This window comes from Siphateles boraxobius, unplaced genomic scaffold, assembly GCF_051911475.1.
Source record: "Siphateles boraxobius isolate OS27281-9 unplaced genomic scaffold, OSU_SipBor_1 77, whole genome shotgun sequence".
Taxonomy (NCBI): Eukaryota; Metazoa; Chordata; class Actinopteri; order Cypriniformes; family Leuciscidae; genus Siphateles; species Siphateles boraxobius.
Genome location: NW_027509205.1, coordinates 8,801,391 through 8,828,690, shown reverse-complemented (window position 1 = coordinate 8,828,690; position 27,300 = coordinate 8,801,391). Strand labels below are relative to the sequence as shown.

Here is a 27,300-nt window from a genome sequence, read left to right as displayed (position 1 = left end):
TATATTTTATACATTATATTTGAGTTGTTAATTTTACCCTTCGATAATAATACCAACTCCCTGTATGTTTACAGCATTAGTGAGAGATTTTTCCTTTTTTAAAATTAAAAATGTAGGCTAGCTATATACGGTACCTGATATTTACCATATTTTATGTAAACATTGTTACATGTTGTTACTAAACTTAATGAAATTCTGTTTGGTCACCAAATGTTTTGAGAATCACACCAATATTGAGATGGAAGTTTTTCTGTTTGTTTTTTGCACCCCCCAATATTTTAAAATCCTTTCTAATGATTTTAGGCTGCCTGCTGAACATGGTTTGAGCTTTTATATTTCTGAACTTTAAAATTGCTCCCGGATCTAGAAGAACTGAGGTCCACCCCTCTAAAATGCTGTGGATTGTTTTGACGTCTCCAGTCTAGTGGAGATAGGTATTACAATCTGATTGGACCAGTCGTTTCAAGTGCTGGATACTAAGATTTGGGTTTGACCAAAAAAGAAAATCTGTAATTTCCAATATACACTCTTAATTGCCTTTTTTATTTGAAGGTGCATCTTTTACAGTCGTTCAAACAACGTGTAACAGTTGTGTAACAACTGTTTTGACCAATACAATTCACACAAAAAAATAAGCTCAAAGATTGGTTCTAATAAATATATTTTTATATTTATAGGGACAATAGTTCTGTAAGAGGTTTTGGGGCCTTCATATTCACATAGGGCCCCACAGTAAGTTCCAGGGAGCCCTCATAGTCCAAGAGCCCTTCTTTAAGAGGCCTTGTGTAGGCTATGGGACACATTTATTACAGCATTAATAAACTTTTGTTTTCATTGTTATTGGGTCTTTTGAACCAAACTGGATTGCGCGGCCTTAAACCCCAGGTCCCATCCCCAACTCGGGCTTCTGGTAGTCAAGGGCCCATATGCCCGGTCAGTAATCCATCCCTGATGCAAGGTAAAGTTCAAGTGCCCTCATGAAATCAATGGGACATACATGTTATCTGTATCCGGAAATGGAAATAAACCCCACCAGAGGGCATAAATGTAAAAAATTTTTTTTTAATTTCACAACTTTGAATCACAAACAGACAGAGCAGACCTCGGAAAAAAAACTCTTGAAATACATTAATAGATTAAAACTTTGTGGCTATAATAAATCAAATCGTCATACAGTTGTAAAAAGTGATCAAGGCCTGAGTGACCTTTGAGACCAACCAAACCTCCAACTGTCATATCTGCAAATAATAAAGGTCTTTCACGTGAGTGAGGTTCGCAAACAACTCGACACAAAATAAGGTCAGTGATATTGATGATTTTGTTTTGTTAAGAATTATTTTGTGTGTGTGGCCAATTTGACTAGTATATAAACAATTATTGGTGCATTAAACAATTTCTCACTTTCATAGGCATGTTGTCCTTCATTTCCTGGTTTGTGCCAAGTGTTCCTACATGGCTAACACCAAGTGCTATTCCTTTAAACAGTGTTTTACAAGGTAACTCATGAAATGAACGATCTGTCACAAATTTCAAATAATAAAGAAGTTAATTCATTGATATATATATATATATATATATATATATATATATATATATATATATATATATATATATATGTGAAGAGTTCAAATGCAAAAGCCTCTAAGTGCCATCTGAAATGTTCTTCTAGAATGATAATTTTTATCAAGCTTGTATATATAAGTTCAGTCATTTCACTTAAATGACAATTAATAGGTAATTTTCATTGCCATTTAAGTGAAATTACTGAACTTAAATATACGAGCTTGATAAAAATTATCATTCTACCATTATCATTCAGATGGAACTTGATGAACTCCTCATATAGCCTATATATATTGATAATAATGTATTTTTTTATCTAATAATGTAATAAAAAGAAAATTATCTGTTGGTATAATCTTGCTCTATCTACAATGTATATATAGCCTACATTATATGCATTGTGTATATATATACCAAAAGTTTGGGATCGGTAATATTTTTAATGTTTTTAAAAGAAGTCTCTTCTGCTCACCAAGACTGCATTTATTTGATTAAAATACAAAAATAAAAACAGTAACATTGTTAAATATGACCATTTAAAATATCTGTTTTCTATAGTAAAGTGTAATTTATTCCTGTGATCAAAGCTGAATTTTCAGCATCATTACTCCAGTCTTCAATGTCACATGATCCTTCAGAACTCATTCTAATATGATGGTTTGATGCTCAAGAAACATTTCTCATTATTATCAATGTTGAAAACAGTTATTTACTTTTTTATTTCAGGATTCTTTGATGAATAGAAAGTTCAAAAGAACAGCATTTATCTGAAAAATAATATTTTGTAACATTAAACACGGCCGTTCAAAACTTTGGGGTCAGTAAGAATTTTTTTTTTTGGGGGGGAAATAAATAAAATAAATTAATACTTTTATTCATCAAGGAGGAATTAAATTGATCAAAAGTGACAGTAAAGACATTTATAATGTTACAAAAGATTATGTTTCAAATAAATGCTGTTGTTTTTAACTTTCTGTTCATCAAAGAATCCTAAAAAATAAGGTACACAACTGTTTTCAACATTGATAATAATCATAAATGTTTACGATGCTGAAAATTCAGCTTTTATCACACGGATAAATTATATTTTGGAAATATATTAAAATCGAAAACAGTTATTTTAAATTGTAATAATATTTCACAATATTACTGTTTTTTGTTGTATTTTTAATTAAATAAATACAGCATTGGTGAGCATAAGTGACTTACAGTACATTAAAACATTAAAAATCGTACCGACCTCAAACTTTTGAATGGTAGTATATATATATATATATGATATATATCAAAAATCCAACCTTTAATTGAAGTAAAAAAATGGGGGTAAAATCTCATTATGAAATAAGTGTTTTCCTCCAAAACACATTGGGAACAATTATTTGCCGCCTTTTTTCCCGCCAGATCCATGTTGGTTCTTCTTCTCTTCAGTTCAGCCTACTCATTTTCTATAGTGTTCAGGTCTGGGGACTGGAATGGCCATTGCAGATGCTTGGTTTCGTGCTCAGTGACCCATTTTTGTTTTGACTTTGATGTTTGTTTTGGACATAACAATAAAACATGGGGATAAATAGTACCCCATGTGAAAAATGAAATACTCTTGTGGATCTTTAATGCTGTGGCCCTAACTTTATGCCAAAGGTCCTGGACAGGACCAGATGTTCAGATACATGGCATCATAGATTTGATCAAATACCAACAGGTAGAAAATCAAAACCTGACAGCCTGTGCTAGAAATCTTATAATGGGCCATGTTTGGATCTTCCAACAAGACAGTGATCCAAAAACAAACATCAAAATCAAAACAAAAATGGGTCACTGAGCATAAAACCAAGTATCTGCAATGGCCACCCCAGTCCCAGACCTGAACCCTAGAAAATGACTGGGCTGAACTGAAGAGAAGTACCAACATGAACGGGTAAATCTGAAGGATCTGGAGAGATTCTGTATGGAGGAATGGGCTCTGATCTCTTGTCAGGTGTTCTCCAAACTCATCAGACATTATAGGAGAAGACTCAGAGCTGTTATCTAGGAAAAAGGAGGTTGCAAAATAATTTTTCCCAAATGTGTTTTGGATTTATTTAACCTCAATTATTTTACTTCAATGAAATTTTAAAAATAAAGTATCAAAAGGATTAACAATGCAGATTCATTTCTTACAGCCATCTTTGATCATATTTACCAAGGGGGTAAATAATTCTGACCAGCACTATAGACACATTTATTTAATCAAAAATACAGTAAAAACAATATTACTGTTTTTACTGTATTTCAAAGTGAATATTATCAGTGTTATTATCAATGTTAAAAACTGTTTTTGCTCCTTAAAATTTTTGTATGATACTATTGAAACATTAGTGGGAAGACTAAAAAAGAGAGAGAAATTAATACTTTTATTAATAAAAGTATTAATTTCTCTCTCTTTTTTAGTCTTAGTCTTTAGTCAAGGATGCAGTGAATTGATAACAAGTGACAGTAAGGACATTTATAAAGAAATACATGAATGCATTTTATAAATAATTTTAATAAATGCAAATAAATGCGGTTCATTGAACTTTCTATTAATCAAAGAATCCTGAAAAAAGTATCACCCTTTGAACAAAAATGTTTAGCCGAACAACTGTTTGCAAAATTGATAATAAGGATAGGCTAATCGTAGAATCATAGTAGAAATGTTACCTGAGCAGCAAATCAGGATATTAGAATTTACATTTACATTTTATGCATTTGGCAGTTGCTTTTATCCAAAGCAACTTACATTGCATTTCAAGGTACACATTTTACATTTTTATCAGTTATCAGAATGATTTCGGAAAGATCATGTGACACTGGAGTAATGATGCTGAAAATTCAGCCATCACAGGAATAAATTACATTTTAAAAGATATTCAAATAGAAAACATTTATTTTAATTTGTGATAGCATAATAATAGCCTAATATTTCACAATATTAGGCTACTGTTTTTACTGTATTTTTGATCAAATAAATGCATCCTTGGTGATTATAAGAGACTTCTTTCAAAAACATTAAACAATGTTTTTAAACTTTTGTTGTTTTATGTAAATCACAGGGCTTGCGGGAGCTTGTGCGATCTGGGTTCTTCGTAACCTTTTAAAAACGTACTTGTTTGTTGAGGCACAAAGGTAAGCAGCCTATAGGCCTATTAGTTATGCTATTTAACCCATGCTGCAGGGTTGAAGATATCTCCATTTGGATGGAGATGTTTTTGTATTGATGTTATTTGCTCATTTCACTTGTCTGTCCTTTTAAGTATTGCAGATCCTGAAACAGACATTATACAAAAGAACAGACCTAATGGTGGACTAAAAGAGAAAATCCAGTTCTGGATCCTTACGGTGGTTCTTTCCGTTGTGGGGTCCCGTGTTGCATCACTGGTTGTTTTAGAGTTCTCCCTTAGAGCCATTTCAGCACAGTTCACAGGAGGATCAGTACGAACAAAATTCATTGTGACATTTCACACATTTGTGACAACTTGTTATCATTCTAGATAAATCACCCCTGTTCTTTCTGTTTAGGACTCGATAATTGACCCATTGTTACAGCAGCTTGTCCTGTGCCAGTTCTCCTTGGGCTGCGCACTAACCTGCAGCCTAAATTTCCTCCATGAGGGGGCACCGCAAGGCTGGCTAAGCCTCCTCCTTGCAGTTGGACTGAGCTGGTTCTTGGCTAGCCGATGCAGCAAAGTATGGCAACATGTAAAGACAATGTATCCAGTACATAGCGCACAGCGCTATTGTGGACTTTGCATTGGACTCTTAACCACTGGCACTTCTATATTAACCTGGCTCTGCGGTGCCCTAATTATAACTTTTAGTGTATCTGGAATCGCTGCCATATCAAACATAAACAAACACTTTCTGTCAACCACTGAGGCTCTACGATTTTGGACCCCACTCACAATCTGCTACACTCTACTTGTTGTGTATATGAATGGTAAGACAAACAAAAACTATAAGACTAAGTGTTTCATCACTGGAATTCCCTTGACAAAGAATAGAAACATTCATGAATTCAGAAAATCGTATTAGGCTATGTAGCATATAAAGTTTGGGGTTGGTAAAGAGTTTCGGTGTGTTTTTTAAATTTTTTCTAAAGAAATCTCTTATGCTCACAAAGGCTGCATTTATTTGATCAAATATACAGTAAAAACAGTAATACTGTGAAATGTTATTACTATAAAGTTATAATTTAAAATATGTTTACTATTTCTGTTATATAATAGAATATTATATATATATATATATATATATATATATATATATATATATATATATATATATATATATATATAAACTGTAACTGATGACATGATCCTTTAGAAATCAATATGCTGATTTGGTGCTCAAGAAAAATTTCTTATTATTAATGCAAAAAATATATTTTGTATGCTTAATATTTTGGTGGCAACATGTGATACATTCTTTTCTGTATACTTTTATCAATAGAACGTTCAACAACATTTATTTTAAATAGAAGTCTTTTGTAACATTATAATTGTATTTACTGTGACTTTTAATCAATTTAATGTGTCCTTGCTAAATAAATTAGGCCTATTAATTTCTTTAAAAAACAAGAAACACTAACCTCAAAAATTTGAACTGAATATAAGTACATTTCATGCCAACCGTGTCTAATCATGAATCTATACTCATTCTTTCAGAGGATCGCCATCAACAGCATGGCCAGCAGATTCTCAATACAGTTGTTGTGCGACTGGGTGGGCTTTTTGTGTTACTGATTACAGTAGGCAGTTGGTCAGATGTACTCCATGTTCTCATCTGTTTTTTTGGTGAAGCTGCGTGCCTGTTACCATCTCAAGACATTTTGGAAGCCATATATCAGGTTAGCACTAATAATGGACTGTATTTGGTGTCTTAGTCTGATCCCCACAGCATCCATATGATTTTGTGGGGAAATATTAAGAGCATTAAATGTAATAACATACTGTATTTTTACAGCATTCCACCTACATGAGGCCCATTAAAAAGACCTGGAAACCGGGGAGAACAAAAGAAACTGGAAAAATCTGATTTGACTTTGAGTGAAAACTGAACACTTAACCTCAGTTATTATATATATATATATATATATATATATATATATATATTCTCTAGAAAGAATATGTACATGTAAGTATTTTTAAGAGATATGCTGTTCTGTCCTTAAAATAAAAGCATTCCTCATTATTTTAGTAGGCCTAGGCTATACTGCATGAAAACGAAAGCCTTCCATCATAGTAAAATGCATAGCTAAAATTAGAGAGTGATTTTTTATTTTCTCACATTTCAGTTCTTGCCACAATATTATATTTTTATTATGCATATCTATGATAACTTGATTTGGTCAAACAGTTGTAGCTTATTCAAAAGTCACCATAAGCATTAGCCTATCTATAATAGATATATAGAGTAACTAATACAACAAAAACAGTTGTAGCAATTACACTTACAAAATAATTACGCATGGATTTTAACATCTTTTAAGCCCCTATAACAATTTAGTCCCGTCAATTCCTTGGAAGCAGCACCCACGCGCTAAAGAAGTTAAACTGTTACTGAACTTGAACCCAAAATAGCTGCACTGGAAACAAAATGGCCGCCGAGCTGTCATTTCTTTTGTTGTGCTGGTTTTTGTCTACACTTGATTATGCTCAAAATGGCGTCATATTTCAAATAACATTCTATTGATAACTGGCGCCAAAAATTAACATCTGTACAATCAAGAACATCGAGTGTGACCTGTGTGTGGCGCGTAAATCGCTCTGGTATTTAATCTGTGAGTGTTTAATTCTTCAAGTTTAGGCTGTGCAGAATGTTTTCATGCGCTCAGACTTACATGGACAAAACATTTCTCTCAAACGCATTCCACATTTTGTCCCTTTTTGTTTACAAACCCGTCGTTTCCTCTGTCGAATAAATAGATTACTTAAAAAAAAAACAATTTAGTAAAGCAGTAAATGTCTTCATATCCTTAGAAGTTTGCCACACCGTCTTGAGTTGTTTAGGAGCGGAGAAAGAAAGTAACATTTGGTATCCAATCCAGGGGATTCATTTATTGTATAACATGCAACCATACTGTATAGGCCTAAAGTACGCATTTGTATTTCCATAGTGCAATCAATTGCAAATCCAATCCCAAAAGCACTGTCAACGAATTATATTTTATTAGTTTGCTTCCATAAATAATAAGAATTTAGGCATATCCAATAAGTCCATGCAATTCCTGGGAAGACTCAAGACTGAATCTGAAGATTGTGTGGCTTGCTCAAGATCCAGTTTGAGAGCCAGCTCCACCTCAGTTCCAGAATTTTCTGCCAGTCGGAGGGTTTGTAATTGCTCTTTGTCAAAACTCTATGTGGGCGTATAAAGCGCACGCGCGATTCATTCATTGCAGTCCCTGTTTTGCCGCATTCTGGCGCATGCGTGAATCAAACCCTACTCCTCGTGCGTGGTTGGAAAACAGTCAAATGCTTATTTTAATAAGGAAATATTATTTGATTGGGTATTATCTGGGCTGTTTCTTCAAGGAAGTACTGATTTCTACAAGCTGGGTACTAATCATCGTTCTCATTTCGTTGGACAGTGTTGATCCTTGTAAACAGGCTGCACTATCATTAATTATTAAGCTTACATTCGACGCGATGCTTGTCTTTTCAATAACTAATCATGTAAAAAGACATCGTTCTAGTCTTTATAGTTAGGACGGGGAGTCTGACCATAATCCACCACAAATACATTAGGTTTCTGGAGAGAATCATAGAGTTGTCTAAATTGTTTATGTAATACGCACTCGTGAAGTCTTTTGTTTTGACTTGTGAGTCGTATATCAAACAGACGGTTCCCACCTGGATGTTGGGAAAACAAATGGACGTGCAAACGTATACAAAGCAGCAATACTGAGGCTAGTAGCCTAATAGGCTACTGTCAACATCGTCCTGCCACTGAGTCATGAATAGTTTGTGGTAAACCACAAGTCATAAACACTGTACACCCCAAGATTATGATTAACTTGCATAGCTTACTTTAAAGTCCTGTTCAAATAGGCTGTCAAATGTCAAACTAAAGCAAATGGGAACTAAATCTGACTTTTACCTTGCAACCTTAACCAAGACATAAATCCAATGTATACACATATTTTAGCATTTAAAAGTGATATTCAATAAACTATCTCAATCGGATTTGATCCATGTGGTATTCCGAGTGCTCATTGCATATGCGCGATCTCGTCAAGAACCGGAGCGCGCTCCTCGACAGCAAGGTTCAGGCTCTCGCAGTCAACACAGCTTTCAAGAGTAAGCGGGTCCAATCGTAGTGTCGAGTCAGAGTAACAACTCGCCCCACCGTAACACACATTCAGTCGGATTTAACTCAGTAAAATCTTCTGTATGATCGGGGGACACAAAAACGCAGTATGGTCCGGGAAACCAGACATTTATGGGTGGGGAATTTACCAGAAAATGTACGAGAGGAAAAAATTATCGAGCACTTCAAACGGTAAGTGACGATTTCTGTGAGCGAGACAACATCCAGCAATGTGCTTCCTTCAAGTGATTGGGAGAAAACAATAGCAGCACACCGGTGCAGAGTTTAACACATGAAATGTGTGCCACAACTTTCGCAGCAACGCTCCTATTGAGTTGGCTTGTTTTGGCTCACTTAACGTTAACGTACGCTTGCTAGTGAGTTAGCCTTCGAGAGTCGCAGTCGTCGCTAGGTTGCTAATTAGCACTGAGGGTCGCATTCAAACGCATTACTTGTAGCTGCGTATATATTGGCTTCAGTTTGCTTTATTTTGCAACCCAGGCATCAGTAGCACAACTTAAAGGTTGTAACGTCTGTTGTTGGAAGGTTGAAAAAATACTGCGAGTGAGTTGAATGGGCTAAATGATGTCTACTACTGAAGGCATTACAGTGGGTGTTGTTTTGAGCCTCGGCTCAGATGTCATGAATGGCAGGCAAGCGGAGACCGTGGCTGCGTCTATAAGAAGTCGAACAATATCAGCCTGGGGATACTTTTAACACGAGTCCATGTATGAAAATGTTCATGACCAACCTGCAAATTATCATTATGGTAGTCTGGGAACATGTGGTGACAGTTCCTACTAACGTTACTGCACCAATCGGACGTTTTAAGTTGTCAGTCAGAAGTTTGTGTATGGCTGTGATGTGAATATATTCACATACATGGGGTATTTGGTCTTTTATGGCAACAAGACATGATTGTAATTGTTCTCGGTATTTAAAAAAATCATTTCAAAACCACCAATTACTGCACGTTGCACCCACATACCTGATGGGGTATATGCCAATGTCTGACCTGTAAGGATTCAGGGTGGTCTAATGTGAGGTATCGTTTTTCATTGAATTCACGGGTTGCTTAATCAGAATAACACGGTTTGTTAAAACTAAATGGTGTGAATCTTGGTCTTGATCTGTCGTCTGATACAGCATGGCGAGATTTCTTGAGTGACAAAGCAATATAGTATATTACCTGCTACACGTTGAATACATCTGATGTTATTGTTTATAAAACGTAAACTATAGTATCGCCTATATAAATGTATACATATCAAACTTGATTATACATTCTGTATTCTCACATAAAGCGATACTATAGCAAATGTCAACTGCTTGATTGTTTTTATCGTCTCAAAATGTAAACTATATTATCCCTCAGACTCAGCTGTCATCTACTAATTGCCACTATAATGCATTAAGATATCATAAACATTAACGTCATGATATTTTTTGTAAAGCTGCCTTGAAACAATGTGTATTCCAAGCGCTAATCTTGGCTTGACCAAAGACTGTCCAACGACTTTATTGACCACATTCATGACCTACACGTACGCACAGTTACGTATTTGTACAAAATACACACCAACGTGGTCTTTGAATAATGCAGGTGTGATCGAACTCATTATTATAATTGTGTTTTTGTATGGTTGTATATCCTGTATTGATGTTCAGGCTGGAGTTAGCATAACACTAGACCTCACTATCGTAAGAAATTACTTTGCGAGTCGAGGAGGGCAGGCACTAGTATGAGAGAACCTTCATATAAGATTTGAGTAAATAATTGATTAATCTTTTAAAAAGCGCTTTGTTGTCTCTACGGCAGCCTGTTGTTCAAATGACTGTCCATTTAGCTTTGAATTGTGGTAATAACGGTCGCCCTTTGAACGGGAACTAAATTAAAACACGCTCATGCTCATTAATTCTGAGCAACATTAAAGGAGGAATTGTTTTCTCATATGTACAGGAGAGAAATACAGCTATATATATACATTTATAAAAAAAATAAAAATAAAATGGTACCCCCCCCCCCCCCCCCCGAAGTGATTTGTGTACGGTGACTCTCACAGCTCAGGTCAGTGAGACAGAGGTAACGTTACTTATTGAAGATGGGGGACGGGAGAATGAATAAGCAGTGTGAATAGGTTTGTAAAATGGCGACGGAGATTGTGTGAGAACTGGTGTGTCAGACAGCTGCTCACCTAGAGCACCCATTTGAATGCCTATTGTTTATTACTCATTTTCATACTTTGCTTACCAAGTATTGTTTTAACCCTTATGTACACCTGTCATCTATTTTGGTTTTGTTTAGTTGTTTAATGATTGACAGCAAATGTATGTGTAGTATAGTATATTTACATGAAGTTTATATAAGCACTATACTGTATATCAAGTTTTTTAAAAGGACACAAGTTCATCAAAGATGTCCAGAAGAGGTTATAGAGCAGATCAAGACCGGTTTCAAGCCTGAATGATTTGACATAATTATGACATTTGACTGATTTCTGGCATTTGTATACATCTTAATGGTGCAATAACACTAAAGGAAAAGAATAGGCTATGCTGGTTATTTTGCAATGATGTGTTGCGCCAGAAACAGACAATCAAAAACCTGATGTTTGTTTTCTCTGTCATAATTGGATGTATTCAAATTAAGGGAGGTATTACTAGTCTGGCATATGGTTAATGCTATACACTGGTACGTCTTTGTGTGGTGATGAAGAAGGCAAGCTGTTTTTAATTATTTACATATTGCACAAATGACTGGCACACAGGTTTATTTTCACTCATTCTTTTGCGCAATCAAATCTGCCCTTTGCGGATTAGCTGTATGCATAATGGTTGTTCCTATCAGCGTAATTGACTGCATGTATCATGCAATTAATTTGTGTTGGCTATTAGTTAATACCTTTTTTTCCCCTTTTTTAAGGTATGGACGTGTGGAGAGTGTCAAGGTCCTCCCAAAACGTGGATCAGAGGGTGGAGTGGCAGCTTTTGTGGATTTTGTGGACATTAAGAGTGCTCAGAAAGCTCATAATTCTGTCAACAAGATGGGAGACAGGGACCTACGCACCGATTACAATGAACCAGGAACTATTCCCAGTGCAGCTCGAGGCCTGGATGATAGCCTGTCCATAGCCACTCGTGGGCGGGATGTTTCAGGGTTCACAAGGGGGGCGGGGGGCCCTGTGTATGTGCCCCCTGTGTCACTCCACAGCAGAGAGGGACGCTTTGAACGCAGACTAGACGGGTAAGTGGACATAGTTTTTCTGAAGGCAGGGGGACCATTCGTTTCTTGTAACTCATCTCTCCCTCCCAATTATTTCCGTCATTAATTGGGCTAATTTATTGTTTTGGGGGCGGGGAACATATGGGAAATTAAGTGAACACACTGGAGGGTAGTGATTTGGGCATCACGCTTTGATGGTTGAGGTCTGTCATCGCTCACCGTGTAAAGATGAGCCAGTTTTGAAGTTTGTCAATGCATGGTGAACATGCATCGAAATTCATAATCATTATGTAGAGCTTAGCGTGCCTCTGCATGGGGATTCTCTCAGAGTTGGATATCGCAGCGAAGAGAATCCAGGGCATGTTTCGGATATCAAAATATTTCGGGATTTCTGGAAGCGAGAGTGCATCCGTGACCGCAGCCTTACCTGGAATTGCCCTATTCTGGAGTACTGTACCGCCCAGGGTGGATTAATGTCTTACTTCATGTTTTTTACTCTGTTATTGTTACACGATTACGGTATTGATCAATTAAGACCCATTGATTGGTAATTGGATTAATGAAATGAGTGGTTTAGGATCAGTTCTTTCCCTTCGATGATCTGGAACGCTCTGGATGATGTTCTGTGGATTCTTAATCACACTGGATTAATATTACCCAATGACAAGGATATTCTATCACTACAAATTCTTTTCTCTTTTTTTTCGGGATTATTTGTGGTGTTAGGGTTTTGCTATTAATTTACATGGGAGACTTCTGCCATTAATCAACATGGTAGAATGTGACAGAAACACAGTGAGCAAATCTCTTTGTTTATTCATTACTTATTTATAGACCATTTAAGTTCATTTTTGCTTTTTTCCCTAAACGCCGAAGAAAAAAAAGAATGGATTTAAAGTAGTTAATGGTCTACTCTCCTGAAGAATTAACTGATTTTTGGATCCATAAAGTAAAGCATGGAGGTATTGCTGTTGTGGGGTTGAAGACTTCTCGCTTTGGATGTGAAATATCCCAATGGATTACAAATCCCCATAAAGGATCTGGAACTACAGCAGACTGTGGATACACTATAGCTAAAATGAAAGTCGTTTTTTCTTAATGGACTATTCCAATGCCAATGGATTATTGATCTCTTTTTCCAAACATCAATGAAGATTCCACTGGGATTTGTAAAACATTGATCGAACACTCATGTTTTCTGAGTTGACTTGGATTATTAACATCACAGCGTTTAGAACACTGGTACCTTGTTCTGATGGGATATCTGGAAAGTGAACTGTTTTCAGTTGTAAGGAGGTGGCGGGATAAGATTCAAATAATATTTTTTAACTGCACTGAAGAGGGATTTAAAGTCTCAGAGGCATCATGCAGAACAATTTTACATTTTCATATTTTCAAAAATCCACACAGACATTTTGTTTAAAAGGACTAATGAAAATGAAGAACAGAAGTAATGCTGTATGAAGAAACAAATGATGGATTTATTATGTTCTTGGACTTCTTTCTCCAGCCTGTTTTTGATCTGATGGGGATCTTTGCACTGAATCTGAGTTGGACATTTTACCTCCTGACTTTTACCTCCATATGCTTTTCCCATATCGATATATTTTTTAAAAGTGCATGGATATTTTTTTTGTCCGAACTATTCTGTTGGATCCTCAAAGATAAGGATTACTTCGTTGGTTTTTTTCTTACCATTTTTTTCATTCTACATTTTTAACCCCCTTTTTTGCTCACAAAGTTCTGTCTCCCTAAATTGTATTTGGAATTGTAGGTCGGGTTACCGCTGTCTGAAAAGGTTGGTATGTTCTGCCCTGTGTATATTAGCTGTTCTCTAACCCCTAGTTTGATCCCCTGTCTTTTTTCCATCTCCCACTAACAGATGTAGCTGTTAAACAGGCTGTTTTTAGTAGCTTGTTGACATTTGCAGATTTTTACCTCACTTTGCTGTTCCTTTCCTGATTCTCACTCTCTTTCACACTCCCTGGCTTTTTGCCTCTCTGCTTTACCTACGTGAATAATTTGAATAGTGTTTGAGGCATGTCACGAAAAATAAAAGGTTCAAATGACTTTAAAGATACAGCAAAGCTGACCAAACACATTACAGCTCTATGGAAATGGAGGAGATGGCAAATGAGCTGTGGAGTGTTGTGATGCAATGTTTCACCACTGTTTGTCAGTTCTTGTGGAAATTACAGGAGTGGACTATATGTATTGTAAAGGTTGATCACAGTCAAGTTACACAGCTGGCTTTTACTAAACAAAAGCATCTTTTTCTAATAGAAACCAAATCAATTAACTAGGTCAGATTTGTTGCTACATGCTTACTATCACTCACTGTCAATGACTAACAAATACTTATTTTGGAGAAGCTGTATCTCAAGCTTCAAATTTAACTAGTCAGTTGTTATTTAAACCTTTGAGTGATTGGGAATGACAGAATTCACTTGAATTCAAGTGAATTCTGTCATTTGCAATCACTAATATATTAATGCATACATTTGCTATGTTGCTTGGCAACCATACAGGTCAGTGTTAGTCAGTAATGGTCAGTGTTTTTTTTTCTGAAGAACAAACGTAATGCGGTATAAAGAACCAGATTATTATTATTAATAAATGTAACTATTGGTGGCTCTTTTGTGAGGTTATGGGGACTTTAGGCAAAATGCTTCTTTTTTCTAAGAAAACTACACTTGTAATAGACTACCTCTCATGGATTATTGCATATTAATATTTTCTTGTACACACTGAAGACTTTTGAGGTTCGAAAAAGTAAATGAAATATTCACTTTTATTTGTAATCTAATAACTGTTAATAAATGTTTAAATACCCAAGTGTTTATCAATATAAGGTACTGAAAAACCTAAAATAGTCGGTTAGAGTAACTAATTTAAAACAGTTAAGTGTTTTATAAAATTAACAGAATTCACCAGTCTAAAAATTGAATGATCTGTTACTGCTTATTTCCCAGCAATTTGAAAATATCTCTAGCTATTTGACTCGAGAAAGGTTGCAGAATGGTTGCAGTTATGTTTTAATAGTTTGAAAAGGGCTACTAAAAATACAATCTTCAGGCATTTCAAAATGGCTATTAAAGTAAAGTTAGTATAGAGCTTAGCGTATAATGGCATCACCTTCACTCATTTCCCTTTCTTTAGGGTTTATATTGTTCCTCTTTTTTTTAAAAACATGGTTTAGATTCACTCTCCACATGAATCATTATTCTACAGCATGACCAGAACAAATGATGTTGGACCGTATTATTGCAAAATACCTTTATTCCAAATTAATGAGTTTTTATAACCCGTGGCTTTGATTTTATTCTTTGAGAATTATTGCATTTTATTCATTAAACTCCATTCTTGTTAGTTAATTAAAAAATCACAAATTGAAGCAGTAATATGTAGTCATGCTATCATAGGAGGGAAGTAGGAGGTATAGAATTTGTAATCAAAACGCATATTTGCTTTATTATTTTCATGGTAATAAAGAATACATTTCTATAAGATAATTTCTAATTGATCAAAAAAAATCAAACTTAGTTTTTTAGGTAGGGTAATAAATGCATTTTCTCACTAAAAAAACAAAAACAGTAGTTTTATATATTAAAAAAGAAATCAAGTTAACTTCTATCTAAGAAATTGTAAACTGCCATTGTAAAATAGGCTAAATGAATCTCTGGTTTTCCCTCCCCCTCTACCCTGTGTAACTTGGAATGTGACTGACCATGGCATGCATGACTTTTGTCATGCATATTTTTCTTCCCCTTTGTTTTCAATATAGATTCAGTATCATTTCAGAAATGCAAAAAGAGTAAATTGCAAAAAAGACTTCTCAAACCCCCCCAAGTTTCAAGTTGTCCTGACCTGGTATCAATGTTTGGATTGAATGCTACGTTAAAAGGAAAAATCTAAGACAGCATCTTTCCAACATGCACTTGCAGTCTATGTTTTGATTAAATCACTTCTTCAACGCATGTCCCTTGATTCGTATACCTGTCAGGGATGAAAATAACATTCATTTCATTCTTTCCATTTTTCTTTGCCATCCTCCATCCCTTTTCTTTGTCATGTAGGGCTGCGGACAGTCGGGAGCGATCTTACGATCACAGTTCCTATGGACACCATGAGCGTAGCAGCAGCAGCAACACCAGTAGTTTCGATCGCCAGCGTCACTATGAGACTGATTATTACAGAGACTCTAGGGACCGGGCCCTCAGTGGAGCCAGTGGGAGTGCCAGTTCTGCCAGTGGCAGCATTGGAGGCGGCTCATCAGCAGCCAGTGTAGGTGTCGCAGGGAGCGTTGCAGGAAGCAGCAGTGCTGCTGGAAGCAGTGGCAGCACTGCTGGAGTGGGAAGTGGCGGCTCGACACCTGGAGGCATTGTCTACTATGGTTCACGAAGCCGGAGCCCTAGTCGTTTTGAGACTACAGAGACTCGCTATGAGCCCCGTGCCCGTGAAGCTTTCACACTCGCCAGTGTGGTGCATCGGGATTTATACAGAGAAGAAAGGGGTAGACGAGGAGATAGGACATACCACCACAGTCGCAGTCGATCGCCACAATCTTCACACAATCCATCACCACAGAGGCTGGTGAGTCAGGCAGCGCGGCCGGCACGCTCCCGCAGTGGCTCAGGATCCAACAGTCGTTCCTCCAGCTCTGACTCCGTCAGCAGCACCAGCAGTAGTGGCAGTGGCAGGTAAGTGCTGTGATGCATCTTGGTACATACCATTATCATATTTATGGAAAGTAGGGCTGCAACTAACGATTATTTTGATAATCGATTAATCGGACGATTATTTTTTCGATTAATCGATTAATCGGATAGAAATTAAATTAGATTTTTTTTTATTATGACTAAATAAAACCGTAAATCAGGGTATTTATGTGTAAAAGTGTACTTTAAAAAGTGCAAAAGCCACACATTGAGTTTTACTAATATCAATATTTGCATTGTTTTTAATGATAATTGCTGATGGCAAGTTGACAAACATGATTATTGTTAAAAAATGATATCCAACATATTATGTTTTAACACAATTTTTGTTAAAACAAATTTACACAAACTGTGAATATCTGAACTAAAAACAAACTAAAAACATCTAAAATATATAATTCATTTAATTTTTATTTAAAATTAATTATATATAAGGAATATAAGGATAAAGAATATAATATATATTATATATAATATATAAAAGAATAATATGAGGATAAACTGATTAAATAAATATAGAAAGACTGAAAACAATTGTGTGAACGTAGAGCCGCAGTAGATCGCGTTTGAAAAACAATTAAAACTTAGTAGACAAATGCTATAAAAAGAGAACGGAATGGAGGTAACGTTACCCAGCAAGCTAACAGGCTTGAGTAAAGGACAGGAGAAATTATGCATTAGTGCACAAGCATTCGCTGAAAACCACTGAGTACAGTGACTAAAAAACAATATTTTACTGCTGCTGTTATTAACTGCCTTTATATTTAGTGCTTCGCTTTGTAAAGACCGTTTTAATTTAACCTATTTCTGCGGTACCGCTATTTTAATCCATCACTTACGTTGCGAGCGAACTGATTGCGCAACCTGATGCTCGAGACAAAATACAGACATCCCAAGATCCCGGAAGTCCGGGAGTCTCCCGCATATTGATTGCGGCTCCCTGATGCCCGCGAATTAGTTCAAACTCCCGAAATCTAGAGCGCGCAAGCAGCTCCAAACCTCCAAACCGTGTAGCGCGCGCGCTCGGCAGAGCGCCTGAGGGAGAGAGACCTTGCGTGTGTGTGCGTACCAGTAAACGCTCCCCGTGACGTAAGCAGACCAACTAATCGATAATGACATTCGTTGACAACGATTTTCATAATCGATTATAATCGATTTTATCGATTAGTTGTTGCAGCCCTAATGGAAAGAAATTTGCATGATGTAAAATAAAATATTTGTTAGAGCTCAACAACAATTTTTTTTTTCGGGCCAAAAGTTAGGATTTTTATTTGCCTGCCAATGTTTTCAAAGGCAAAAGAATCATACATTTTTATTTTTTAGCAATCTATTTAGGGCCCGAGCACAGATGGTGCGAGAACCCTCTTGAAATTGCTCTGTTAACATTTTTTTGTTTCTTATAAACATTTTATAATAATAGTAAAGAATAAATTTTTCATTAAATGCAAACCTCTACGGACACACTGAAGCTCAAGTGTCCATTGGCCAATAGTAGGGCTGTTGAAATGAATCGTTGCGATTAATCCGCAATGCGGACGTGGACGATTCTGCATCGATGCAGTAATAGACCATAAAAGACCAGAAGCGCGTGTGAGTGTGTGTGCGTACGTGCGAGGCCGCGAGCGAGTACGTGTTTGTGTTCACGCGAGTGTGTATGTGTGTACGAGGGTGCGTGTGTGAACGCAAGTCGAGTGCGAGTGTGTGTGTGTGTGTCAGGTGTACTTAAATTTCAATAACGCTCAGTTTAGTGCACTTTCAGTATTTACTAGTGTTGGTTCTAAATGGTCCTGTCGTCTGCTGTGTTTAGATTCAAGTTGTGTTTGATGTTTGCTAAATTCAGGAAGTGTACTCCCTTGGAGCAGATAAAATAAAAAGGGAGTTCATATAGTTATCCGACTGCTTGTATTCATTGACGAAAATGTAGGCATGTGCAGCAATATTGAAAACTGAGGATGCAACGCATCGTGATATCGAATCGGTGAGATGATAATCGTTATCGAATTGAATCATGAGAGCAGTGAACTTCCCTATTGGCTAGTAGCCTAATTTTTTTTTTATTTTACTCACAGATTTTTTTTACATGGAATGCAAGAACAATGCAAATAAAAAAATTCTACATAAATATAATGTGAAATATAAATTTCAAACACTATTGAAGACAAGTAAACAGTCTGTAATAAAATAAGAACAAATTATCAAACTACAAGCAATAGCACAAATAAACACAATAGAACAAAGATACAAATTAAATAAACAAGTTTTTCAGGTAAATCTAACACTACTTGGATACAGATTAGGTATCTTGGTTACAGAAATGGAATAATCAAGTGTAAAATAACACTGGATAGTCTTCACTGTATAGCCTAAGTTAAATATAGATGAATCTGTATTAAAGTTATCAAGTCGAGAGCATTGAGTGTTTTCTTTTGTTGTTTGATTAACATTAAAGGGTTAGTTAACCCAAAAATGAAATCTCTGTCATTAATTAGGCTACTCGCCCTCATGTCGTTTCAAACCCGTAAGACCTTCGTTCATCTTCGGAACATTTAACATAACATAACATTCATTAAGGTTGAACCACTGTAGTCACATGGACTATTTTAACAATGTCCTTTTGCTTCCTTTCTGGCCCTTGAAAATTGCAATGACGTTGCTGCCTATGGCTGGTTCAGAAACCTCTCAGATTTAATCAAAAATATCTTAATTTGTGTTCCAAAGATGAACAAAGTTCTTACGGGTTTGGTGACACGAAGGTGAGTAATTAATGACAGAAATTTCATTTTTGTGTGAACTAACCCTTTAAAAACCGACAGCAGCATCCAATGTACTGATACACGTGCTTGCTTTATAGACTGTTTACGTTCACTTAAAGGAGTCATCGGATGCCCATTTTCCACAAGTTGGTATGATTCTTTAGGGTCTTTGTGTAAAGTTTGTAACATACTTTGTTTAAAATTCCTCTGGTTGTGTAAAACCTCACCCCTTTTACCTCCTCAAAAGCAGCTCTGTTCACAGCCACCCGTTTCAGTGCATGTCTCTTTAAATGATAATGAGCCACTGCTCACCCCACCAATCTCTCTTCCATAGGTGGTGTCCACACAAGACATGTAAAGTGCTGCCATGGCAATCTACCTTGCAGAAAGTATACAAATGGCTCAGGGAGGAAATATGCTAATACGGGACAGTCTGTCAGTGGTCGTGGGCGGAGCATGAGCAATATGACATCATATTGCTCAGAAAATCCAAATGACTTGATCATTGAGTGTTTATGCTTTTTGAGGATTAAAAAAGTGAATGGATTTTTTTCATTTTATGGTGGTTGTCCACACAGTGCAAAAACACATTTATATGCAAACACCATATAAAAGTGAATTTTGCATCCGATGATCCCTTTAAGACATAACCAATTATGTTTAATTGGATACTTGCCAAGACACGCATTTTGACATAATTTTGTGGGAAATTATCCGTTCAATCCCAAGAAGAAGTGAAATTGAGCTCAATTCAGTAATTGCGTGCTGTCAGATGCTCGCTTTGGATGTACAAGTTATTTTCGGGTCTTCTTGCGCTTGAATGTTTCAATTGGCAAGGGCTTAAAAACGTGCAAATGATATGCAGCACATCAGCACTGGCCTGATCGGGACCGTGTCAATTCTCTTCATGCGGTATGTGTAAGCCTCCCTCTTTCTCACGTTGTGTACATATATATGTGAGAGAGTGTGACAGAGGGTGTTCTCAGCCAAGCGACGGTTTGTAAAGCTCAGCAGGCAATAGTATTATTATCTGCACTAAACTTATTTTTTGGCTCTTACTCAATCACAAGCTGTTTTTTTGTTGTTTTTTTGCCCAGCGTGAAATTTGGTTGCATATGTGAGTGATTTAATCGCATTGTAGAAGGCTGAAATGTTACAAATTCATGAACACATTTTTGCTGGAAAACGATGGCATATGATCCAAAACATTGGTTTGTAGTTTAGATTATAAATGATGCTTTAAAGACTATCACAAATTATTTTTGTAATTTCCACAAAACCTGATCTGTTAGCCAGCCAGATAACATCTGTCTGACGAATTAGCAGAATCTGCAACAACAATGCAGATTACATCGTGGAAAATCAAACATTTAAGTTTGCAAGGCATAAAAATGGATTTAAAATATCAAAGAATGTAACATTTCAGTGGCAAAGGCCAAGTTCCATAAACTGGCCCAAAATTCCCTCTTGTGGGTCATCTTTATTGTTGAGCCTTGTTTCTTTTGAAGATTATGCACTAAATTCTTCAGTGAGTGCAGTGTGCATTTTCAATGTTAAAATACTTTGTCCTAAATTAATATGCCTAGACAAGAAAGCAATTCATATGTTGTGGCTCCATGGCACTATTAAACATTGTTTTTTCATTTGTTTGCACATCTCGTTTAAGCATCTCAACTTTGGCTCAACCCACATTGTGAGTTAGAGTCAGGACTATTTGCTTGGTTGATGTAGGTCTGAGAAATCGTCTGTTTGGTAAGGGGCACAGAAATGACATTACTTAGTCATTTAGTTATTATTCTGTTGTCATTCAGCTTTCATCATTATTTATCACCCAGTCAGGTTTTTCAGTTTATTTATTTATTTATTTAATATCCTTGACTTGTTTTCTAGCTTTTGTATTACATGTTAACAGGATGATGGACGCTACAGTACTTCTAAAAAGAAACCAGTGAGGTTTTTAAATGGCTTTTCTCTCACTTGAATTGAATAATATTGTTCTGTTGGCTACTCATTATAACAACTAATACATTTCATAAGTTGTTTTTGTGCCCCCCCCCCGATTCAAGTCATAATGTTACAGGGATGGGCAACGTCGGTCCTGAAGTGCCACTGTCCTGCAGAGTTAAGCTCCAACCCTGGTAAAAAAAATGTAAAAAAAGAGATGGTCAGAGATACGGGGGTCTAAGGCTCTACTATTGGAGAAAAGTCTAACAGCTTACTTGGATCACGTGTTCCTTGATAACCAAGCCATGATTTCATTGAATTTTGTTCAGTTGTGCGACAGGCCATCACTGTTTGTGGATACCATAGAAATTAATGAGATGGCATGTAAACGGAATCATACCTGTTGCGCAATTGTCCATGATTTCTCTAATAAAACAGTATTTTTTTCAGTGTAAACTCTAAAAATAGATGAATCCAAAATTAATGTTTAAGAGCCAACACGTTGAAGATTAGCCGATGGGCTGTCGATTCATTAGGCTAAATTATAAGCTATTTCCTCACAAAAGTGATTTATTCCTCATAGTAAAGCCTCTCTTCTGTTGACATTCATTCAACGGCCTCTTGTCTCCTTCCCTGTGTACCGCAGCATTAGCAGGCTTTATGCTTTTTTCGGCTGAGGTTGCAGGCTTGCCTTCAAGTGGCTTTGGCCTTAGTAAACCTGAAGACATTGATTAGCTTGTTCGGGTGTGTTTGATAAGGGTTAAAGCTAAACTCTGCATTACAATGGCACTCTAGGACAGGCGTTGCCCATCCCTGATGTAGTAGACGCACCTTTGGTCTGTGTGGAAAGGTCTCTGTCACATGTGACCTGGGTAGGGTTGCACCAGCCGTTCGTAAGTTCTTTCTTAAATTGGAACGTAAAGTCCACACTAGAGGCTTAGTAACTACTAGCTAGTTTGTAACTAACACTGTACTATATTCCGTTGCACCATTTGTTCGTAAGGCAGATCGTAGCTAGTAGGTCGTAAGCTCTCCGTAAAGTAATGCGTAGTCGCATATTATGACGTTTAGCCTCGATGAACCAGTAGCAGCCTTCAAATACGTGAGCAGAAGTTGTGTTGAATTGCCGTGAATTTCAGTTTATCCTTCATTCTAACAACTTTTACCTCAGGTTACTAACGGTAAAAATAAGTTTCCATTAAATACGATACTTGATCATAACTTAAGTGTTTTTATATGTAAATAACATTCAGAAACTGTATTTGAAATGAAATAAGCATCAATAAATAAATATTGATACAAAAAAACATAAGATATTAGTACGTTTATGGATTATGACTGATATTTGACATGCACAACATGGACTGATGCACACAGCGGCGCTGTTTAGGACGGGTTGGTGTTAAAGAGCCGCTAACAAAGTTATCTTTTCACATAATGTTCTCTCTCTTAAAATGTAAGCGAGTGTAAATGTCAGCATTATCATATGTCTAAAGAATTTAAGTCTGTCAGGTAAAAGAAGAGTTTATTGATGCAGTTTAGTCTGTCTGATATTTTATTCCAACCGTTACTCCTGATCGGAGGCTGCCGTAAATATTTAGTTGGAACGTAGAGTTAAGTTTAAACTTAAGTTTAATGGTGCAACGTAAAAATAATTAGTAGTTCGTAAGTTGTAACTTAGTTCCCATTTACGTCAAAACTAGGCTAAGTTGTAACTTACGCACTGCTGGTGCAACCGGCCCCTGGCCACTTAAATCTTTAGTCATTTTCTTTTTTGTAAAATTGGTCAAGCTCAGACAGATTATATGCAGGGGTCACCAACCCTGCTCCTGGAGAGCTACTGTCCTGCAGATTTTAGCTCCAACCCCAATCAAACACACCTGGACCAGCTAATCAAGCGGTTCAGGGTTACTTGATAATTACATGCATGTGTGTTGGAATAGAGATTGAGTGTACTATCACCCAGTGTTTGAGGATGACTCAAATTCTTAATTATTGATTACTAACTTTTTATTTACCTTTAACCCCTTTTGTTTTTACTACATTGATTGAGTACATTGATTGTGTTTGTACTTCAATCAATTGAAACCCCTCAACCCCACAGATTATATCTTCTTAACTATTTGTGTGATGTTTAAAATATTTATAAGTAGTGCAGCCAATTGGATTAATGATAATTGCATAATTATTTTAGGCTAAATTTTGTTTTTGGAGGGTTTTATGTTTGTCTGAGCCATGTCTGCTGATTGAATGCTGTAAACTGCAACACAACTTGAAAAAGTTGTAGGGAGGCAATCGTTTTTATGGGAATTGTATTTTCTCTCATTCCTGACCAAGTTGCAGATTTGGCTTCGAGCACTTCGAGTCCTGGAGCAGATGTGTGTGTGTAGGCCATAACAGCTCTGGTCAAGAGCCGCTTTTCCATCGTCGGGCCGAACGGTTCTCATTGCGTAAACGTTCCATTCCGTGCCAATCTGGGCCAACTGGTACGGTTACGGTTTCATTTTCAACTGTGGGGCTGAGAGCGGCCGCTCTTTGGAATTTAATACAAATGCGTCAGTAGTTGCCTTGGTAAAGGTTTACTGATGATATGAGATGTAAATAGCGACCGCTTTATGGAGAATGATCAGCTATTGCTTTTAATTTTATTATTGCTCTGTTTACTTCACTCAAATTGCATGCTTAACCAGCTACAGAGAAACTGGTTGCCAGGCAACAAACAAGTGACAAATCATGAGTGGCGACATCGCTTTACGGATTCTACCAGTTAGCTAACCGTGCTGAGAATTCCGGGCCGAGAACGGTTTATAATCGTGCACCGTGCCGTACCAGGCTCAAGTGGAAACACAATTGGAACCGTCCCTAACCATCTAAGAACCGTTCGGCCTGACGAAAATAAATGTCAGATAGCTGTTTGAGGTCTCTTACCCCCGTTATTGTCCACAAAACTTCAGTGCCGACACATTTCTTATGACAAGCGCGGGTGAAGCTCGTCCTTTGTCACTGGCTGCTGCCGGATTTGTAAATTGGGTTGGTCCGGTCCGAGATCCTTTATCCATTTTTTTTTTTCCTTCCAGCGAACGCCTTGTGAAAGGTTTTTTTTGTAAATCAATGACGGGTTAAATTTGGCTTAACTGCTGCCATTATCGAAAGTGATCAGCCTAGCAAGGTTTTGTCGTAGTCGCCTGCGCACTCGCAGTAGTGGCCCAAGAGCGTAAAGTTGAATGACAGGCGATGAGATACTATTAGATTGTATAAAATATCATGTATCAAATTCTGATTCGCCAGGGACGCAGCGACCAGGGACGGCGGCGCCCCAGCGCCCTCTATTGACGAGCCGCCACTAGCCTAACCTTAAAATAGACGGAAAAAAACATGAACGTCCGGTGGTGGTGGAGCTCTGGCTCTGGACATCCGAGGCTTCAGGCGTTCCTGATTCACCATCGCCCGTCGCGTCTGGCCTCTGAAAAAAGCTTTTAAGGCTACTCTGCCTGTGCCTGGCCATATTTAGGCGTTCGCTTTATTTGAAATGCAGCATGCAATGTTGTTTAACTTTCAAATGGTAGAGCCTGTTCCTTTATAACATAGCAAGAGGTCGCTGTGTTTTTGCTTTATAAATTTTAGGCTTATTCTCAAATTCAGATTGTGTTAGGCGGGCGGGATTATTAGGCAATTTTAATCTGACCGGAGAGATTTAATTTTGTGGACATTTCATTTTTTTCCCGGCCAATGTCCGGTAATTACCGGACAACGGAAACCCTGGTACCAACAAACATAAGAGTCTCCATAGACTCCTGGGATCTGAGCCACTGAGGACACCGAGGTTGAATTTAATTTATGTAGGAAATGTGCCAAAGAAAGTTGTTAAAGTGTTTTTATATTTGCACAAATCTTTTTATGCCGGACCGCTTCACAAACAAAGGTCAGTTCAACACTGGATTTGCACAAAAGTTGTTTCTGAAAGATTTGTAGATTAACATGACGGACGGTACATGCTAGTCAATGAGCTGAATCAACTTAACTCCGCAACAGCTTCATATATGTATCCACTAACCATTCGGAAACGTCAGTAACTTTTTTCTCTCCATCAGTGTCCGACTCCTGTTCGAACATATAGGGCTGAACATTTTGGCTGTGTGACATTCTCCAGTTTTGTTGTTAACAACAACGGACCCTGCCCTCTTCAGGAAAAGGGACTGGGAGAAGCAGCTCATTTGCATATAAAGGGACACACAAAAACGATGTGTTTTTGCTCACGCCCAAATAGGGGCAAATTTGACAAGGGTGGGGTATTTTGTGTTGAAACTTCACAGACACATTCTGGGGACCCCTGATACTATATTACATCTCGTGAAAGGGGGCATAACAGGTCCCGTTTATAATGTAGAGCTCTCTGAAATGTTTCAGCACAAAGAGTTGTAGTGACTAACTATATCAAAGGGAATGCATTTAGTTTAATCCCTCTAAAAATTTCCTTTTTAACCAAATCTGTAAGACAGAAGCCTTTGTGCTATGTAAATGTATTAAAGGGTTAGTTCACCCAAAAATTCAAATTCGAATTAAGATATTTTTGATTAAATCTGAGAGCTGGATCACTCCTCCATACTAGTCCATAGGCTTCTTCAGGGATTGAAACTTGCCAGCCCCGAAAAGTCATTAAAGACATTGTTAAAATAGTCCAAGTGACTACAGTGACTCAATCTTAAATTTATCAAATGACGAGAATACTTTTTGTGCGCAAAAAAATAACGAGTTTATTTCAACTAATCATTTCCTTCTCTCTGGGCCTCGAGTCAGTTCACTAGTTTAACAGCGTAAGCTTCTGTTGTTGTACGTCACACGCATCACCCACATGACCAGCATCGGCCAATAGTGAGCCAACGTGTGACGTAGCTCTACGCTATCACATTGCGTTAACTGACTAGAGGCCAACAGAGAAGGAAATGAATAGTTGAAATAAAGTCGTTATTTTTGTTTGTTTTTGCACAAAAAAAGTATTCTCGTCGCTTGATAAACTTAAGATTGAGCCACTGTAGTCACTTGGACTATTTTAACAATGTCTATAATGACTTTTCGGGAATGGCAAGTTTCAATCCCTGCAGAAGCCTATGGACTGGTATGGAGGAGTGATCCAGCTCTCAGATTTAATCAAAAATATCTTAAATCATGTTCCGAAGATGAACGAAGGTCTTACGGGGTTGAAACAACATGAGGGTGAGTAAATACAGAATTTTAATTTTTGGGTGAACTATCCCTTTAATATAATAATGAAATGAATCCAATAAAATTTTTAAATGTTTGGTCCAAAAAATCTGGAATGTTGTAAAAATCTACATCATAAAAGCAGCCTTGTGAATTGTTTACATGTTATCTCTATGCAGGTGGGTAAAGTTCATAAATTTCTTGGCCTACCCCTCTGTGTTATAGACCTGCATATCAGGAAGTATCGCTGTTGAAATAGTGATGTAGATGTGGTGCAAAGTAACTTTCTCATAAATCATTTCCAGCTTTAGGAAATAATTGGAAACCATTTTTAACAACAATGACATCATACTTGAGTGTTCCAAATGTCAAGAAAGGTGTCCATATCATTTTCTGTATTTTTAGCTGCACTGTTTACCAATGACAAGCCCAATGTTAAAGGGCAATTAAGATCTAAAGGCCTGTTCACACCGAGGCAAATTTTTAGTGTTATAAACATTTTAATTTGAAATAATTTCAGACCAACACAAACAATTGCATGCTTTCATCTCGACACATTTTTCGAAGCTACAGTAAA

The 27,300-nt window shown here is 36.9% G+C and overlaps 2 protein-coding genes across 6 annotated transcripts in view; both read left to right on the top strand.

Annotated features, from left to right (window-relative positions):
- Positions 1-1,205: 1,205 nt before the first annotated feature.
- Positions 1,206-5,646, top strand: tmem82 (transmembrane protein 82). Of its 2 annotated transcripts, XM_077217953.1 has the most exons (5): positions 1,206-1,299; positions 1,410-1,496; positions 4,632-4,704; positions 4,833-5,010; positions 5,098-5,646. In XM_077217953.1, exons 2-5 carry the CDS (start codon positions 1,412-1,414, stop codon positions 5,608-5,610), a joined length of 849 nt encoding a protein of 282 aa, XP_077074068.1. In that variant the 5' UTR covers positions 1,206-1,299; positions 1,410-1,411; the 3' UTR covers positions 5,611-5,646. The 2 variants fall into 2 exon arrangements, with proteins under 2 accessions (XP_077074068.1, XP_077074066.1); XM_077217951.1 differs by having other exon boundaries at positions 1,288-1,496.
- Positions 5,647-8,790: 3,144 nt separating this feature from the next.
- Positions 8,791-27,300, top strand: part of spen (spen family transcriptional repressor) — a 34,035-nt gene continuing 15,525 nt past the window's right edge. Inside the window, exons 1-3 of one of the 4 annotated variants that reach the window (XM_077217940.1) lie at positions 8,791-9,075; positions 11,807-12,127; positions 16,183-16,806. In XM_077217940.1, the coding sequence (XP_077074055.1) occupies positions 8,993-9,075; positions 11,807-12,127; positions 16,183-16,806 (1,028 nt within the window). In that variant the 5' untranslated portion in view covers positions 8,791-8,992. Of the gene's footprint in view, positions 9,076-11,806; positions 13,905-16,182; positions 16,807-27,300 lie in introns of all 4 variants that reach the window. The other 3 variants (XM_077217944.1, XM_077217941.1, XM_077217945.1) reach the window with 3 other exon arrangements.

Coding starts and splice junctions, on each gene's coding strand:
- tmem82 (XM_077217953.1), top strand. CDS start 1,412: ATGTTGTCCTTCATTTCCTGGTTTGTGCCAAGTGTTCCTACATGGCTA. Junction 1,497..4,631: donor TTTAAACAGTGTTTTACAAG/GTAACTCATGAA, acceptor TGTAAATCACAG/GGCTTGCGGGAGCTTGTGCG. Junction 5,011..5,097: donor CACAGTTCACAGGAGGATCA/GTACGAACAAAA, acceptor CTTTCTGTTTAG/GACTCGATAATTGACCCATT.